This window comes from Mus caroli, unplaced genomic scaffold (assembly GCF_978045245.1).
Source record: "Mus caroli unplaced genomic scaffold, Mus_caroli_1 scaffold_6, whole genome shotgun sequence".
NCBI lineage: Eukaryota > Metazoa > Chordata > Mammalia > Rodentia > Muridae > Mus > Mus caroli.
This window is the reverse complement of record NW_028227261.1, coordinates 139,415,735-139,432,120: the sequence shown is the minus strand read 5'-3', so window position 1 is coordinate 139,432,120 and position 16,386 is coordinate 139,415,735. Positions and strand designations below refer to the sequence as shown.

The window sequence follows — 16,386 nt, the reverse complement described above, 5'->3', positions numbered from 1 at the left end:
AGATTGGGAAAGGATCTTTACCTATCCTAAATCAGATAAGGGACTAATATCCAATATATATAAAGATCTCAAGAAGGTGTACTCCAGAAAATCAAATAACCCCATTAAAAAATGGGGCTCAGAACTAAACAAAGAATTCTCACCTGAGGAATACGCACCTGAAAAAATGTTCAACATCCTTAATCATCAGGGAAATGCAAATCAAAACAACCCTGAGATTCCACCTCACACCAGTCAGAATGGCTAAGATCAAAAATTCAGGTGACAGCAGATGCTGGCGAGGATGTGGAGAAAGAGGAACACTCCTTCATTGTTGGTGGGATTGCAAGCTTGTACAACCACTCTGGAAATCAGTCTGGCGGTTCCTCAGAAAATTGGACATAGTACTACCGGAGGATCCAGCAATACCTCTCTTGGGCATATATCCAGAAGATGTCCCAACCGGTAAAAAGGACACATGCTCCACTATGTTCATAGCAGCCCTATTTATAATAGCCAGAAGCTGGAAAGAACCCAGATGTCCCTCAACAGAGGAATGGATACAGAAATTATGGTACATTTACACAATGGAGTACTACTCAGCTATTAAAAAGAATGAATTTATGAAATTCCTAGCCAAATGGATGGACCTGGAGGGCATCATCTTGAGTGAAGTAACACAATCACAAAAGAACTCACACAATATGTATTCATTGATAAGTGGATATTAGCCCAAAACTTAGGATACCCAAGATATAAGATACAATTTGATAAATGCATGAAACTCAAGAAGAATGAAGACCAAAGTGTGGACACTGTGCACCTTCTTAGAATTGGGAACAAAACACCCAGGGAAGGAGTTACAGAGACAAAGTTCGTAGCTGTGATGAAAGGATGGACCATTTAGAGACTGCTGTATCCAGGGATCCGAGCCATAATCAGCTTCTAAACGCTGACACCATTGCATACACTAGCAAGATTTTGCTGAAAGGACCCAAATATAGCTGTCTCTTGTGAGACGATGCCGGGGCCTAGCAAACACAGGAGTGGATGTTCACAGTCAGCTATTGGATGAATCACAGGGCTCCCAATGGAGAAGCTAGAGAAAGTACCCAAGGAGCTAAAGGGATCTGCAACCCTATTGTTGGAACAACATGATGTACTAACCAGAACCCCGGAGCTCTTGTCTCTAGCTGCATATGTATCGAAAGATGGCCTAGTCGGCCATCATTGGAAAGAGAGGCCCATTGGACTTGCAAACTTTATATGCCCCAATATAGGGGAATGCCAGGGCCAAAAGAATGGGAATGGGTGGGTAGGGAAGTGGGGGGCGCTATGGGGGACTTTTGGGATAGCATTGGAAATGTAATTGAGGAAAATATGTAATAAAAATATTAAAAAAAAAAAAGAAGCAACTCAAAGGCAGATAGTTAACCCTTTTAGCTTGATTTGGTCCATTATAAAAAGAAACAATAGCTACAAATATGAGCTATCAGTACCTAGATGTAAATTAACGCTTCACTGCTAGGGAGGAATTGTCAATAGCCTTACTAAGCCGCAGACCATTTGTGCAAGAGCAACAAGGCAGGCAACATGAGCTGACTGGAGAAACGGTGGCAAATCTATCATGGAGGTAACCTACCACCTTCTGACTGGATTCGGTGTGTGCTCTACACAAGGGGTTTCACATATAGTACTGTAAACGTGATCAGTAAGCCATAGCTGGGGTAGGGAGTCATAGGCTTTAGTGACAAAGCTATAACTGTTGTTTGGCTAAATGACCATGATGTGCCTATCAAATTACATTCCAAATAATAATGCTATACGCATAGAAAAGTGTTGCCATCACCTTTGGTCAAAGAAGCTTTTTTTTTTTTTTTGTCAGTAGTGACTCTTAACAAGCACTGAGAATAATAATTTTAGAAGCCCACTCATAAGTGAGACACCTGTATTATCATGTTCCTCCCCCACCTCATGTTCCCTGCAGTGTTCAGGGACCATTACAGAAGATGTGGAGAGAAAAAAGAACTGAAGTATCAGAGGAAGATGGGGACAGCAATGTGAACCTCTGTCTTTTGATAGCTATGTATCTACTGTACTCCTGAATTCATAGCAGGTATGAAAATATACACAAGGTCTGCACAAGATTGGACCTGTTTTCACCCTGTAGTGGAACTGGGAAAGGTAGGCTCCACCCTTCTTTGAGAATGAATAAGAAGTTATTGATTCATGAGGGAAAGACGGTTTCTTTACATGTGGTCATGTGATCAAACTTAATGAAACTCATTAGGTCACGAAAAGTAAAAAGAGGAAAAGGCATGAAAGAAGAATGGGAGAAAATTGGGAAGAAATAGAGAAAGGATTAGTAAGGCAGGAGTGTGTGTGTGTGTGTGTGTGTGTGTGTGTATGTGTGTGTGTGTATGTGTGTATATGTGTGTATATATGCATGTGTATGTGTATGTGTGTGAATATGTTGTTCATTATGAAATATCATAGTGAAGTGTTATTGTGTATAGGTAGTATATAATAATAAAAAGCAAAATGCTTCAAAAGTATAATCTGAGTTGATTCTCAAGACAGCTTTGAAGGAGTTATCATTAACCCACTTTACACATAAGGAGAAACAGAGAAGGTTAGAGACTTGTTCAGTATCATGAACCTAGACAGAGTAAGAGCCAAGATACTGGGACTCGTTTTTCTCATCTTCTGTTCTTCCTATGGCTTCAATCTACTTGGTGGGCTTCTCAGAATGATTCCAGGCAATATATATTAAGAACTTAGCATTTACCATAATAATCCACCATTAATTTTAGTCATTATTAATAATTTGTAGAAATAGCTAAATAGCACAGTGCCGCTTCATTAAATAATTCATATAATCATCAGGTTTCAAGGTCAAATTGTTGATGATGCCCCTCTTACAAATATTCATAACTATTTACTTAGAACCTATGTCATGGTAGGCAGTTTGCTCAGTCTTATGAGCCTAAGACAGCTCTGCACTCACAGACTTAGAACAACTAAAAGCCAGAGACTACACCACAGAGCAATTCAGCCAGAGATCAGCCATTACACAGAGGTCAAAACCAGCATTTATCTACCCTAACTATTTGCTGACATGAACAGCAGTGGGTCTGAGCAAGTGCATATCAACAAGAAGAACTGGATATCACTATTCACTGCTAGGGACCTTTTAAGTTTGCATTTTCCAAAGCTAAAGAAAGAGTTTTAGCCCAGACACAGAGCAATAAACACCGTATGATCTTAGTTATATGTAGAATCTGAAAAATGTCAAGCCCATAGAAACAGAGTAGAGTGGCAGTTGCGAAGAGCTGGGCGTAGGAGAAATGGGGTGATGTTGTTAGAAAGATACAGACTTTCCAGTCATAAAATGAGCAGGTTCTGGGGATCTGCTGTGTGCTATGTGTGGTGATGAATGTGTTAATCAATTTGCTGCTAACCTTTGCACAATGAATACATACAACCCAACATCATATCACATACCATTAATACATGCAATCCTATTAATTGCTAATTAAATTTCCTTAACTACAAATTATAAATATTTTCCAAATATTTAATAAATATCCATGCACTGTTTTTGTTGTCATTATGCCCAGGTGTGAGGAAGCATCTCTGTGTTTAATTTGGGGCTTCTCAGATCAAAGCACTAACATCTCCCTGAAGCAATACTCTTTCCAAGTCTGTCTTCCTGCTTAGAATCCTAGCCTGTGATTTCAAAACAACAACCAGACCAAAAAATATCTCACCAAGACATCATTATTATAGCTAATCCCTAATCATGTAGTTTCTCCCATTTATTTATCCTGCAGCTTCGCTTTTATGTCACATGGAGTCCAAATGCTAATTCTGTCCTCTGGCTGATTCCCATTCTGCTTCCTGCTTCTCCTTCCTCTCATTATTACAGCAACAATTAAGCTGTCCACAAGGGTCTGTGTCATGTGAGAGTCCGTCCCCAAGAGAGCAAATGCACGTAATTGCTGTTTACTTGCAAACACAGATTACAATAAACACGTGGCCCGGAAAGGTGGCTGCTTCTGTATCTTCATACTTACACTCCATCTTACCCTCACCAATTTTCTTTTTCACTTCAGCATGCCTGGTAAATAGCTTTATGTTTTCTCTCTACCAAATCCCACTATAGAAGACATTACAGAAATGTCACCAGTTGCTTTATATAGTCAAGGCATCATGACACAGAAAGGACTCATAACTTGGAAATTAAGTTACTACTGTGTGTCAGACACTCCCCCGGTGGTTTTACGTACATCATCTCATTTATTATTTACAATGATTCCTGGCATCTGTAGAGCTACAGGGTGGAATAACTGTGACTTAAGCCCAGACCTGCTGCAGGCTAAGAATCTCCCGTCTTTACACCAAGAGTCAGAATGAAGAATAAGGTAGGGAGAAGGTAGAGGGGAATGAGTAGATCAAAGTGATGTATTGTGGCTAGAGTATCTTCATCACTAACTTATTAAACAACTGTCTACAAGTATAAAATACTTACTGGGCATAATGTTGACACAGAAGACAGATTTATGCCCTAGAGAAGCAAGTTTGGCTAAGAGAACTAGAATCTCTAAGATCAACTTCAGCCCTCTACTGTACTGATCTATATATGTGGAAGAGTTAGGTATTCAGACAATGGGCGGGGGCCCTGCAGCATAGGGATAACTTCCTAGACTTTTGCCATATGTAATATGTGGATATTCACAAACCACTAGAGAGGAATACATAATAAACAGTTGTTAAGGCACGCAAGTATCATGGAATTGAACTAATGGAGAAATTCTCAGGCAACTGTGTGGTTCAGAAGATTGTAGGGTAAATGCAAGCAAAGACTGAGAGTTAAGAGCTGGGAGAAGGTGGTTTTGAACATGTGTTAGAATCAAACATTATGAAAGGGAGTAGAGAACAGACAGGAATCACGTTCAGGGGAGATGTTGGAAATAAAGAATACATAGCTGATAGAACACGTGACTATGCTGTGTAGCATGAATTATAGGGCTATTATAGCCATTACATTTATTCATGTGCATTGATTTGACAGATGATTTTTGTCACGAATATGGAGTATGGTAACTGGATTTTACTTTGATTATGGAGTATGATAGCTTTGATAGAAAGAGGAGTGATAGATATAAAGATAATATCCAGCCATAGATACATGGAGCTTCAGTGGAGAGGGAACCAGGTATATTAGACCAGGCAGAAGCTGAAATACAAGGCAGCTAGCATAAGTACCAATGTGTCCCTGTGTTGTAGATCAGTGCTACTGGGACCAGATATTAAGCAAAGGACTAAAAGATCAGATAGGAGGGCAAAATGAAAATATCCTCACTTCCATCTTCATGAGCAATAATACAAGGGAGCAAAGGGCATCATTGGTTTGGTAACATTACAGTTGTTGCAACATAATTTGAAACAAGCTATTCTGATAGACCAAGGTTTATATGATGAAACTGGGGGTGCTATCTCAGTGTTCCCTGGGTGGATGTTTGGTGTTGTCGAGAAAGGGGTATAATGTCAGAAAGCTCTTATGGGTCTGTATTCTTAAGCACAAACTAGATACCATGTTGTAATGGTCAGATCTGACTGCAATCTTTCCTTGAAACTAAGAAGTGATATTTCAAGCATGGGAAAGAAGCGTTTTTATCTTGAAACCATTAAGCCACTTTTAACAGTAATATGCCTATATTGAAGTACTTAAGTAGAACAAACTTAATAAGCTCTGATTCTGTGGAATGAAATTTCTAATGGAATCAAGAAGTAAAAAAAAAAAAAAAAAATACCCATGAGCTTATAATTGGACTTAGCAGAGCTGCCTCTAAATTTTCAGGGCAAATTTTTATTTTTGGTTTGCTGCCTTTCATGTCTCTGTTCCTGTGGATGAGAGTTTCCCATGGCTCAGGTTAGAGTAAGCTGTAATGTTTCCAGGCAGCAATACCACAATGCCTTGGGAACTTCTTAGGCCACTATGAAATTGGTGGGCCTGGATGCTGGTACCAAGCAGATTTATGTTCAAAAACCTTGGTAGCTTAGAGCTCTAAACAAAATTCATATACCAGTACATTTGATAAATTGAAGCTGCTATTGCTATACATTTTTTGTCAAGCATTAAAGGGAGAAGTTACAGCTCACATATGATGGGACTTCAAAAGCATAAATCCCATCTTGCTGTCAAATTTGAATTCATCTGCCAACTTCTCATGAATATCTGTAGACATAAACTTGATCAAAAATTATGACTATTGCTAAAATTGTATTTTTCACATCCTTTTCTAGGACTTTCTACTTCTCTGCTCTTTAGAAGCCAGTCTAATATATAATGAATTAATAAATAGAAATTGTAGAATTTGGGTCTTACCATTTTTGTCTGCTCTCCTCAGAATCTGGAAAGAAAAGAAGAAAAATGTTATCCTCTTTTTTTTCTGCTGTGCTGGGGCTTAACTCACTTGCCTAGCATATGTGCAGCCCGAGGCTGAGTTTACAGAATTGGCAGCAGAAAAAAAAAAAAAAAAAGAAAAAGAAAGAAAGAAATCTTTTGTTCCTAAGTATTGCAATGAATGCTGTATTTACCCATCATTCATATATTGCTAAACAAATAAAACTCCTATGTTAAATGAACATAGTGTTTTCTACCTTCCTTTAAAAATATTCCCTCATCTGGAAAGAGCTCAAAAGTCCATCAACAGGTTAACTGATAAACCAAGTGTGAGATCAGTATAGTAAAGAACTAGTGGGCCACTTAAAAAAGAAACAACTATCAAAAAATTTACGTATAAAAATTTGGTTGTATGTCAACATGATTAGGCTGAGTAGAAAACCGAAACACAAAAAAATGCCTCCTTATAAGTCCCCGTGTATACAGTTTTTAATTGCACGGTAATATTTAGTGACAGAAAGTAGATCAATGCTGTCTAACAGTTGTCAAGGTTGAGAGCTATGGAGTATAAATGTATATCAGAAAACTGTTGAGGATAATAAAAATATTAAATTATCTCAAGTATAATTGCTTCTTTGTAGAGGGCACGAGTATTCACAGATTAGCACCAGAGAAACCAGGAATGTTAATCACGAAGTGATGTCTCCTCAGTAAAGGAAGTGTACATCTGCTTCCTACCCAGAGGACTGGGAGTAAATGTTAATACCCTGGGGACCTTCGCTCTCCATAGAGCCAGGCCTTACATAACCCCCTGCAAAAGGTTTATCCCAGACTCTTCCTCCCTAGACCTGATCATTAGCTTTGTTTCTCAATCAATTGAATGCATCCTTAGGGGAGATGTCACATGTCAGATGACCTCTGTGCTGTCTCAGAGACCACACCAGATCCCAGGCCCTTAGGCTATAGAACCCATCTTCATGTCAGAGAACACAGGACTTTGCCAAAGAGTTTTGATGTAGTCAACCCTTAAGATTTATTGTGCACATGGTAAGGGGAAAGTTGTTACCAGAAAACTTTAATCCAAATGGTACAGTACTTAAATATGTTTAAAATGATCTAGCCTATTGTCAAACTCTAGAAGTTTGAGTTAGCCTGGCTAACTATACCATACTTAACTGAGTTTTTACCCTTGCCTCTCTGCAGATTGTTTTGTTGCCAGCTGTGACATTTGCAGGAACCATCATATTTCATAAGTTAAAATGCAACAAACTTATATTTTAAATGTATGTACTTCAATGCAAATTAGGTGATACCTCAATAAAATGGGAAATAAAAGCAGAGCAGAAAAATAACAAATGATCAGTAAATAGGAGCCCATGCATCAATTCTGTGACTTACTTGACTATAGTAATATTGTTAACATGGACCCTGTTTATGGTGTGTAGATATACTGCGATTTTTTTGGCCATCTAATATTCTTTACTAGGTGACAATGTTTTCTATTTTTTTTCCCTGGGACACTAACCTTTCTTCTACTTTTGGTTTCTATGTTTAAGGGCTGGGTGGAGATTTACACCTGACAGATTTTCACACCTCTCTGAAAATGATGTTTGATGTGTCAGGAACACCTTAGGGCCAGTCAGTAACAGGCTATACTTGAGCAGTTAGGAGAAAGATACAATTTGCTTGCTTGGTACTTAAACTTGAGAAGATATGGGCTGTGGGTTGAACTATGTTGTTGTTGGTTTCCTGAGAACAGGTGTTGAAGCACATATTTCTTAGTAACTATACATGTGACCTTATTTGAAATTGGGTCCTTCCCAGCAATACCACTCAAGGGCATATACCCAGAAGATGATCCAACATGTAATAAGAACACATGCTCCACTATGTTCATAGCAGCCTTATTTATAATAGCCAGAAGCTGGAAAGAACCCAGATGTTCCTCAACAGAGGAATGGATACAGAAAATGTGGTACATTTACACAATGGAGTACTAGTCAGCTATTAAAAACGAGTTTATGAAATTCTTAGGCAAATGGATGGATCTGGAGGATGTCATCCTCCAGAGGTAAGCCAATCATAAAACAACACACATTATAAGCATTCACTGAGAAGTGGATATTAGCCCCAAAGCTCAGAATACCCAAAATACAATTCACAAACCACAAGAAACTCAAGAAGGAAGACCAAAGTGTAGATACTTCGATCCTTCTTAGAAGGGGGAACAAAACACCTATGGAAGAAGTTACAGAGACAGAAGGAATAACCATCCAGAGACTGCTCCACCTGGGTATCCATCCCATATACAATCACCAAACCCAGACACTATCATGCATGCCAACAAGTGCTTGCTGACAGGAGCCTGATATAGCTGTCTCCTGAGAGGCTTTGCCAGTGCCTGACAAATACAGAAGTGTATGCTCACAGCCATTCATGGTACTGAGCACAGGGTACCCAATGAAGGAGCTAGAGAAAGGACCCAAGGAGTTGAGGGGGTTTGCAACCCCATAGGAGGAATAACAATATGAACTAACCAGTACCCCCAGAGCTCCCAGGGACTAAACCACCAACCAAAGAGTACACATGGTGGGACTCATAGCTCTAGCTGCATATGTAGCAGAGAGCGGCCTTGTTGGACATCAATGGGAGAAGAGGCCCTTGGTCCTGTGAAGGCTCTATGCCTCAGTGTAGGGGAATGCCAGGGCCAGGAAGCAGGAGTGGGTTGGTTGGTGAGCAGGGGGAGGGGGTGGGGAGGGCAAGGGGATTTTCAGAGGGGAAACCAGGAAAGGGGAAAACATTTGAAATGTAAATAAAGAAGATATCCAATAAAGTCAAAATAAATCAAAAATAAAAATGATTTACCCACGGGGAAAAAGAGAAAGAGAGAAATTGGGTCTTTATTTGGTGTAATCAGAAAATAATGAGGTATGGCTCTAATATGATGGTCTTCTAAAAGGATAACGATACAGGGACACTCTCAACACTCCAAAAAGCTGTGTTGAGATACTTGGAAGAGTCAACTGGTGCTCTCTGAGCCCCTGGATAGTCTCTAAGGAGATAACCTCAGCTGCTTACTACAAAGGCCAATACACTATTATATATTTAGACCTTGAGTAGTGTTTGGTTCTTTCTTTCTTTCTTTCTTTCTTTCTTTCTTTCTTTCTTTCTTTCTTTCTTTCTTTCTTTCTTTCTTTCTGTTAGGAGCAATCCAATTAACCCCATGTGATGTAGGCACTGGCAGAAGTCTAACTGGATGACATAATGTGCTGCATACACACCTGCAGAGAATGACCATCTACAGTATTGCAAATGCAAACTTTAATTATATGGAAAGAGCCCTCGAGGTGCTTGTTTTTCTGGAGTAAGCTTTACTTATAGTCAAATAACTAGAAAAATCCCCATTTTTTCCCATTGGAACTTCTTGGTGAACAGTTAAAAACACAGCCAACTGTTTCTCATTATTACTTTGGTTATTTTTCTTTGTTCTATCACAGGGAAAGTGTCTTCCCTTCTTAATTCTTTTGGCTTCACACAAGTGAGGTACGGATAAATATACTCTTCACTAAAATGCTTTATATTATAAATACCAATATTATTTCTAACAAATCTCATCCATGAAACCTTCCCAGCAACAGATGGGTACCACTCTAACGATCAAACATAAATCGGTCCTCCATTTCACAGAATAAACTTCATTACTACGAGAAGATGACTTTCAGTGGTAAGAGACTACTTGGAATAGACTGGTACAACATTCTGGAGTGGTTGCTGGTGGAGACTTTAAAGATCCATTCTTCCACCAGAGCTTCTTCCTGTCTCCCAGAATTGAAAAGCTACAGTCAGGGAGGTGTGAAGCACATCCCATCTCTGGTCTTTGATTGACCCTGAGGTTTGAGTTTTGAATTCTACTGTGTCCTCACAAGTGAGAAATGAGTAGAGCAGAAGCAACCACACATCTAGAGTGGACCCAGAATTTCCATCATCATCCCATGTAAACAACAACCAGGGGCAGCACTCAGGCTCTCAGAGATGAAATTAAGACAGTAGCTCATATTATTAAACTCTTGTAATTAAATATGGATAGAATTGCCACTCCTGCAAATTTTGCCTCTGAGCTCACAATTTAAAAAAAAGAAGCACTGCAGATGAGAATGGAGCTCAGTATGTAGTGTTACTACAGCCTGCTAATCTTAACAGCTGCCCGCACTAGGCATAGTAAATACATTTAAATATGTCCAGGGAGGAAGTTTAAATATGAAGAATGCTGCACTTCACTATAATTTACGGATTACGGACGGCTTCCTTATTACCTCCAAAGATATTCTTTCATACCCATAAATGAAATTCCTTGTTTCTCACTAAGTTATTGAGGGCAGACTTTAAATGTAAATGTTATCTTGAAAGCATAAAAATGTCACAATTCACTGGACTAACAAGGACTCCAGAACAGGACTCAGGGTAAGATGGGTTGTCAGTCACTTGACAGGACCCTGGGCAACTGGGATGCACAGCAGAACCTTGGAGTTCATAGGGAGCATGAACTTATATACAGAAGGAAAGAACACAGCTGTGAGTCCTAGTGCACAGCCCTGAGCCTACAATAAAGAGTTTGATCCAACACCACAGGTTGCCCTCAGGCTGCATGGAAGTAGGCACTAGAAAACACATGACTAAAATGTAACTAATACATTCTATTCCATTCTTCTTGGTGTTGCCCAGGGTAAACCCTGTGTGGAAAGACATGGCAAAAGCCATTCTTGTCTAGCCTTTTACTTGACATTTTCTGAAACATACAATGGCATTCAAATGATCCAGTGTGTCTGTGTGACTGGGCAAGACAGGAGATGTATAGCAATAGCAGAAATTGGGCATAGACTTATGATGTCGAAAAGCCCTTTCTGCTCTGACAATACTCTATCCATGTCATCTCACACACAAATAAGTATGTGCCAAGCTTCAGAACCAAGCACCTTTTAGAAGGAGAAGCTATTATTCATTTTGACTAAGTTCTGACCTTCCAGGCCAAGTGCTTTGCATGGGCTTCCATACATCGATAGAGAAAAAAGGATGTCAAATTGTAAAGTCATCACTTTCTTTTCTGACACTCTTGCTTTAACCCTCCCTTATCAGCAAAATGGAGACGGTCCTGTTCCTTTTCCATTAAAAGTAATGAGAGATAGGAAGGGTGGTTTAGAGGTAGAACGTCCACCTAGCATGCACAAAACCCTGGGTCAGATGTGCAGCAGTGAACACAAGAGGAGCCAAAGGAAATCTATTGGAAGAGGACAGTGCCACTGAATGAATAGAGATGCAACCCATTTCTTTTGGAATTTCTCTTACGTCAGGAGCAGAATTGATCTCCCCCCCCCCACCCCGCACGACACACACACACTGTGAAGTAGCAGACTAGTTTAATCAGAAGAGAACCTGACTACTCCAAGGACTCATGTTTTAAATGTGACTTTATTCTCCAGCGTCTGAAATGAGGGAACCTGGGTAGTGAAAAGGGAATCCAATTGTCAGCCTTCTGATCATTTTGTGTTGCTGTGTGTACTGGAGGCCATTCTGGCCCTTTCCCATTCCTGGCAGATGTGCCTTGTATAAATATGCCCAGCAGTAGTGTACCAGCATGCACGGGTAGCCAGTCTCCGGAAAGGTCTTCTCCTCACCCTATTTAGGTATTCATAAATAGTTATAATAAGTTGGTATATAATTGTGGCTTTTCGGGAGAAGACAATATAGACTATGCTTATGTGGTTCCTTTGTGAATTTAGCTACAACTATTTTACTTATGAATTTGAGAATATGGACATGGACATACCATAGTGATTCAAATGTACATTTCATGTGTCTTTTTTTTCTTTGTTATTTAGACTGTCACCCCATAATGAAAACATGGCACCTGCCGAATATAAATAAGAGAATGAAATGAAAGACAATGATTCTACAGAATCTGATTTTCATGTTAAGTCAACCATTTACCTCTATTTCTAGCCAGCTTGCTGGGCCTAGTCATATCCTCAACAGTATCCACAAATGGGGTTTAAGTAGATTCCCTAAGAAGTCTAAAGATTTACTGTCTCAGTGATACTTCCGTATAAATGAGACTATTCTTATTCCGATTGGGAGATTCAGTTCTTTCCCAAATTGGAAATTAGTCTGTGAGGAGCAAGAGTCCCCAGTGGTCTCTTATCTTTTCAGATCTAGAAGAGGAAGAATATACCACCTGTTCCTTGTGGTGATCTGAATAGAATTCAAAAAGCAATCATTCTTAGCAGTGCTACTAGAATATACTAAATCTAATCAAATCAAATGATGTATTTATGTCTCACATTTTGTTGTTGCTAAAACCGACAGGATCCAGAAATGAATAATTCAGAGGTCTCTAAATAACCAGCCCTTTTTCATGTCACACAATGCACCAGAGTGTTACATTTTTTCACAAAATAACTCAGGAATGTGTAAACAACATATTTTCTATCCAAGAAAAAGAACCCAACTGCAGTTAATCTTTTTTTAAAGCTCTGTTTCAAAGAAAAACTGGCATGTTAATACCTCTCTTGTGGAATCAGGTTTTTTAGTTTTTGGTTTTTTGGTTTTTTGTTTTTGTTTTTTCCAATTCTAGAACTAGACTTAAGAAGGTAAGGGAGTCAGCCCTGTTTATAGATGAAAGCTCCATCAGGACAGGAACTTACATTGAGAGAACTTGGGAACAACTGCACGTACATAATAAAATGAGATTTAAATTTTTGCTTTTAATAACCTGCAGTTGAACACGTGAGCTTAGAATGTCTGTCGGGTAGCTTTCTTTGCTCTTACATAGTCTCAATACATTCCTCAGCAGAGAATCTCCAGGATTTGTTAGAGGCAATAAGATAAAAGCACGGGTAGTGCTCAGTGTCCTCAGAGGGCAGAGCACAGATTAGGCACAAAAGAACAGAGGTTCCACTTGAACTTAGGACTAACTTCTTGGCAGATTGATTTTTCTTCCTCATAATAGTCTGGACGAGCAAGGTCCTGATTCCCTCCTGATCACTCATGTGTGCAGCCCTGTCTTTACATTGACCCAACCTAGTTCCTGGAGGCAGGGCATGAAGAAATAATTAGAGCATAGACTGAACCAATGCAGAGATTTAAAAGAAAAAAAAAAAACTACAACAATGTGTTGCAGTAAAAAGTGGAAATCATGTTTTCATGGGGAGAAAATGGTTGGCCCTCCAAGCCTGAATCCTGTGTTGGCACTGCATGGTGATGTGGGGGAAAAGGCCGCCAGGAGGTGGGGTTGAAGCTTCGATTAAGTCTTACACAAGTTTTAATTATTGATATAAATTTCTCAGCCAATTTTTTAAAAAGTCTAGATCATTCACGACAAATCAAGGACTCCTTGCCCCTCCCCCATTATCTTCAAAATCCCTGACTTGCCATTATGATAGTTGATATCCTCACATTTTCATTTTTCATAATCAAGTGTATTTAGCCTCTGGCCCACCTCCTGCATGCTTGGACTTTAATAAGGAGTGATGGCTTAGAGAAGGGGAGGGGCAGGGACAAACAGGGCTCCTTTGCATGCTTTGCCCATTTTCCATCATGCTAAATAAACAAGGATCGGCTACAACAGTCCCCACTGAGCAAGTCAGACACTATCTGGGGGAACAGAGTGACATGTGAGCAGCAGCTAGAAGAGCCAGAACCCAGAAGGCAAGCAACCCAGGAACAGGAAAGCCAGGAAACATAACAAGGCAGCCGCGTGAGAAACACAGAAACATTAGGGACAAAGCGAGGCAGAATCGAGGAGCAAATTAGATCTAAAACTGAGAGAGAGAGAGAGAGAGAGAGAGAGAGAGAGAGAGAGAGAGAGAGAGAGAGAGAGATTACAGCATGAGGATAGAAAATAGCACCGAAGGAATGGTCAGGCTAGAGATGCGGAGGAAGGAAGTCAATTCCCAAGCAAGGAATGGGACGATAGGGAAACCAGTCAAAGCTAGAAGAGGTTAATGATAGTAATTACAACTTAGGCAGAGCAGGGCGGGTGGTGGTGGTGGGGAGAATAATAGGGAAGGCAGCGGGCACCAAAAGGGGAAAAAAAATCATTATCATAAAAGAGACCTTGGCTACTGTTGTAAAATAAAAAATGATTACGTTCAAAGAAATTGTTTTTGAAGGTAGCTGGGAGCAGCTGGAGGGGCATCACAATGTCTAAGGCTTCCATCAGCGCTCCCAGCACAAGGGAGAGTGCCTGCCAGTAAATTGGGCAGCAGGGATGAGACCGGAATCAAGTCCTACACTGCTCAATGAGAGACTCTCCATTCCGGGCAGAAGCCCTAGGTGCTGGGAAGTCGAACTTTTGGGGCTCCTTATAATTAAAGCTGCAGGTCTGGGACAGCTCTTTACAAGTTGGGTGGCAGTCCTCTCTGGCATTTATTTGCCTAGGGTCCTCTAGGGAACAGCAGGTAGGAAATAGTTTGAGTGGAGGTCTGATAGCAATGCCAGCAGCCAACAGTTGCTCCCCATCCTTCTTCTCTCACAGAGGTGATGCCTAAGGCGCCCACCTAACTACTTCAGCTATACTTACGTCGAGGAAGATGGACATGCCCTTGGACAGTTGCAGGGCAGAGCTGAGCTCTTCCGAGGAGTTGTTGGAGGAAGGCGAGGTCTCCCGGGAATCCTCCATCCTCAGCGGTCCTGGCGCCAGCGGGCAGACTGGGCGGGATGCAAAGGCTCTGACCTGGTGCTGTCTCAGCTGCTGCCTCCCGGCGCCGCGCCACCGGGGTCTGATGCGAGTGGGTGTTCGCTCGGAGCGCGCGCCTCCCTCTGCTCTGCGCGGACTCTCCTCCCTCTCCCGCCTCTAGGCTTCAGCACGCTAGCTCTCGCCGCCCCCTTCCCGTGGCTGACTGCACCTCCCTGGGGATCCGACTTAGCAACACTGTAACTCCCCTTGCCAGTGAGCATTCCCTGGCCTTGACAAGCCCTTAGTCACTTGCCAGAGGTAACCTTCTGGACCCTGCCCACCACACAGCACTTTACATGACAGAGCAGATCAAGCTTTGTCCTGAGCATCAGAGGGGGGGAGGTCAGAAGCACCGAGGGAAAACCATGAGTGGGAAGAAGGAATCGAGTTTTGCCTACTCCATCCTTGATGGAAACAGAACTCTGTGCCCCCCTCACTCCTCCCCACACCCAACCTGGTTTCTGGATTCCATCCTGGAAGGGATAGCTAGTTCAGTTTTGAATTAAGGTCTGGCCATCTGCCTTAGTTGCTTTTTTATCTCGTGGTCTAGCAAATTGCTAAATCTTTAAAGCTTAGTGTTTATGAATCGGTAAAATGATCACCAGGGTGGTGCTTAGCTTATAGTTCCAATGCTTGCACACTTGGCACTATCGGGTGTAGGGAGGGAGAGGCAAGCCCGGCACATCACAGACAAAATGTAGGGAGATAACTTGCTTTGCACCAGTGATCCTGGCCATGAGCCTTCCAACACCGTGGATTCTGGTGTTTCCAATCTCTCTACCTCCAGGCTGCTCTGAATCTACTGTTTACAAAGAGTGAGTTTGGTTGGTTTCAACTCTAGCTGAACATTGGACTGTGTGTCACTTAGAGTGTGTGTCAACTTCAAAATGTCCTAACAGATGAATGAATTGTCATTCTTCCTGCAGGCTTTTTTCATGCCTAGACCTCAAAGATCGTGCTTTCTGAGCCGGGGTGCATCAAAGGCTTTTAAGAGCTGCACCCTTCCAATGGTACATTTATTCCTTCTAGAAGTTAGGAACTTCTACAGAGGAAATTTGGTGGTCTTAAGCTCTATACTCTGAGAAAACCCACGATATATGAAAAGCAATGTGTAAGTAGGCATCTGACTGAGAGACCCAACTGAGCAGGGCCTTGAGATCACCCCAGCATAATTATCAACGGCAGAACTGTCACTAACGATGCCTCCAGCTGATTTCAGCCTCCAGCAGTTCCTTGAATCACCCCTAGCTATATGAGTTGCCCCAGC

The 16,386-nt window shown here is 41.0% G+C and overlaps 1 protein-coding gene across 1 annotated transcript in view; it reads right to left on the bottom strand.

Annotated features, from left to right (window-relative positions):
• The window catches only part of Necab1 (N-terminal EF-hand calcium binding protein 1), a 204,386-nt gene extending 189,182 nt beyond the window's left edge, over positions 1-15,204 (bottom strand). Inside the window, exons 1-2 of the mRNA XM_021160280.2 lie at positions 14,964-15,204; positions 6,371-6,395 (exon numbers count right to left, since the gene is read on the bottom strand). Coding sequence (XP_021015939.1) covers positions 6,371-6,395; positions 14,964-15,062 — 124 coding nt within the window. The 5' untranslated portion in view covers positions 15,063-15,204. The remainder of the gene's footprint in view (positions 1-6,370; positions 6,396-14,963) is intronic.
• Positions 15,205-16,386: the final 1,182 nt, after the last annotated feature.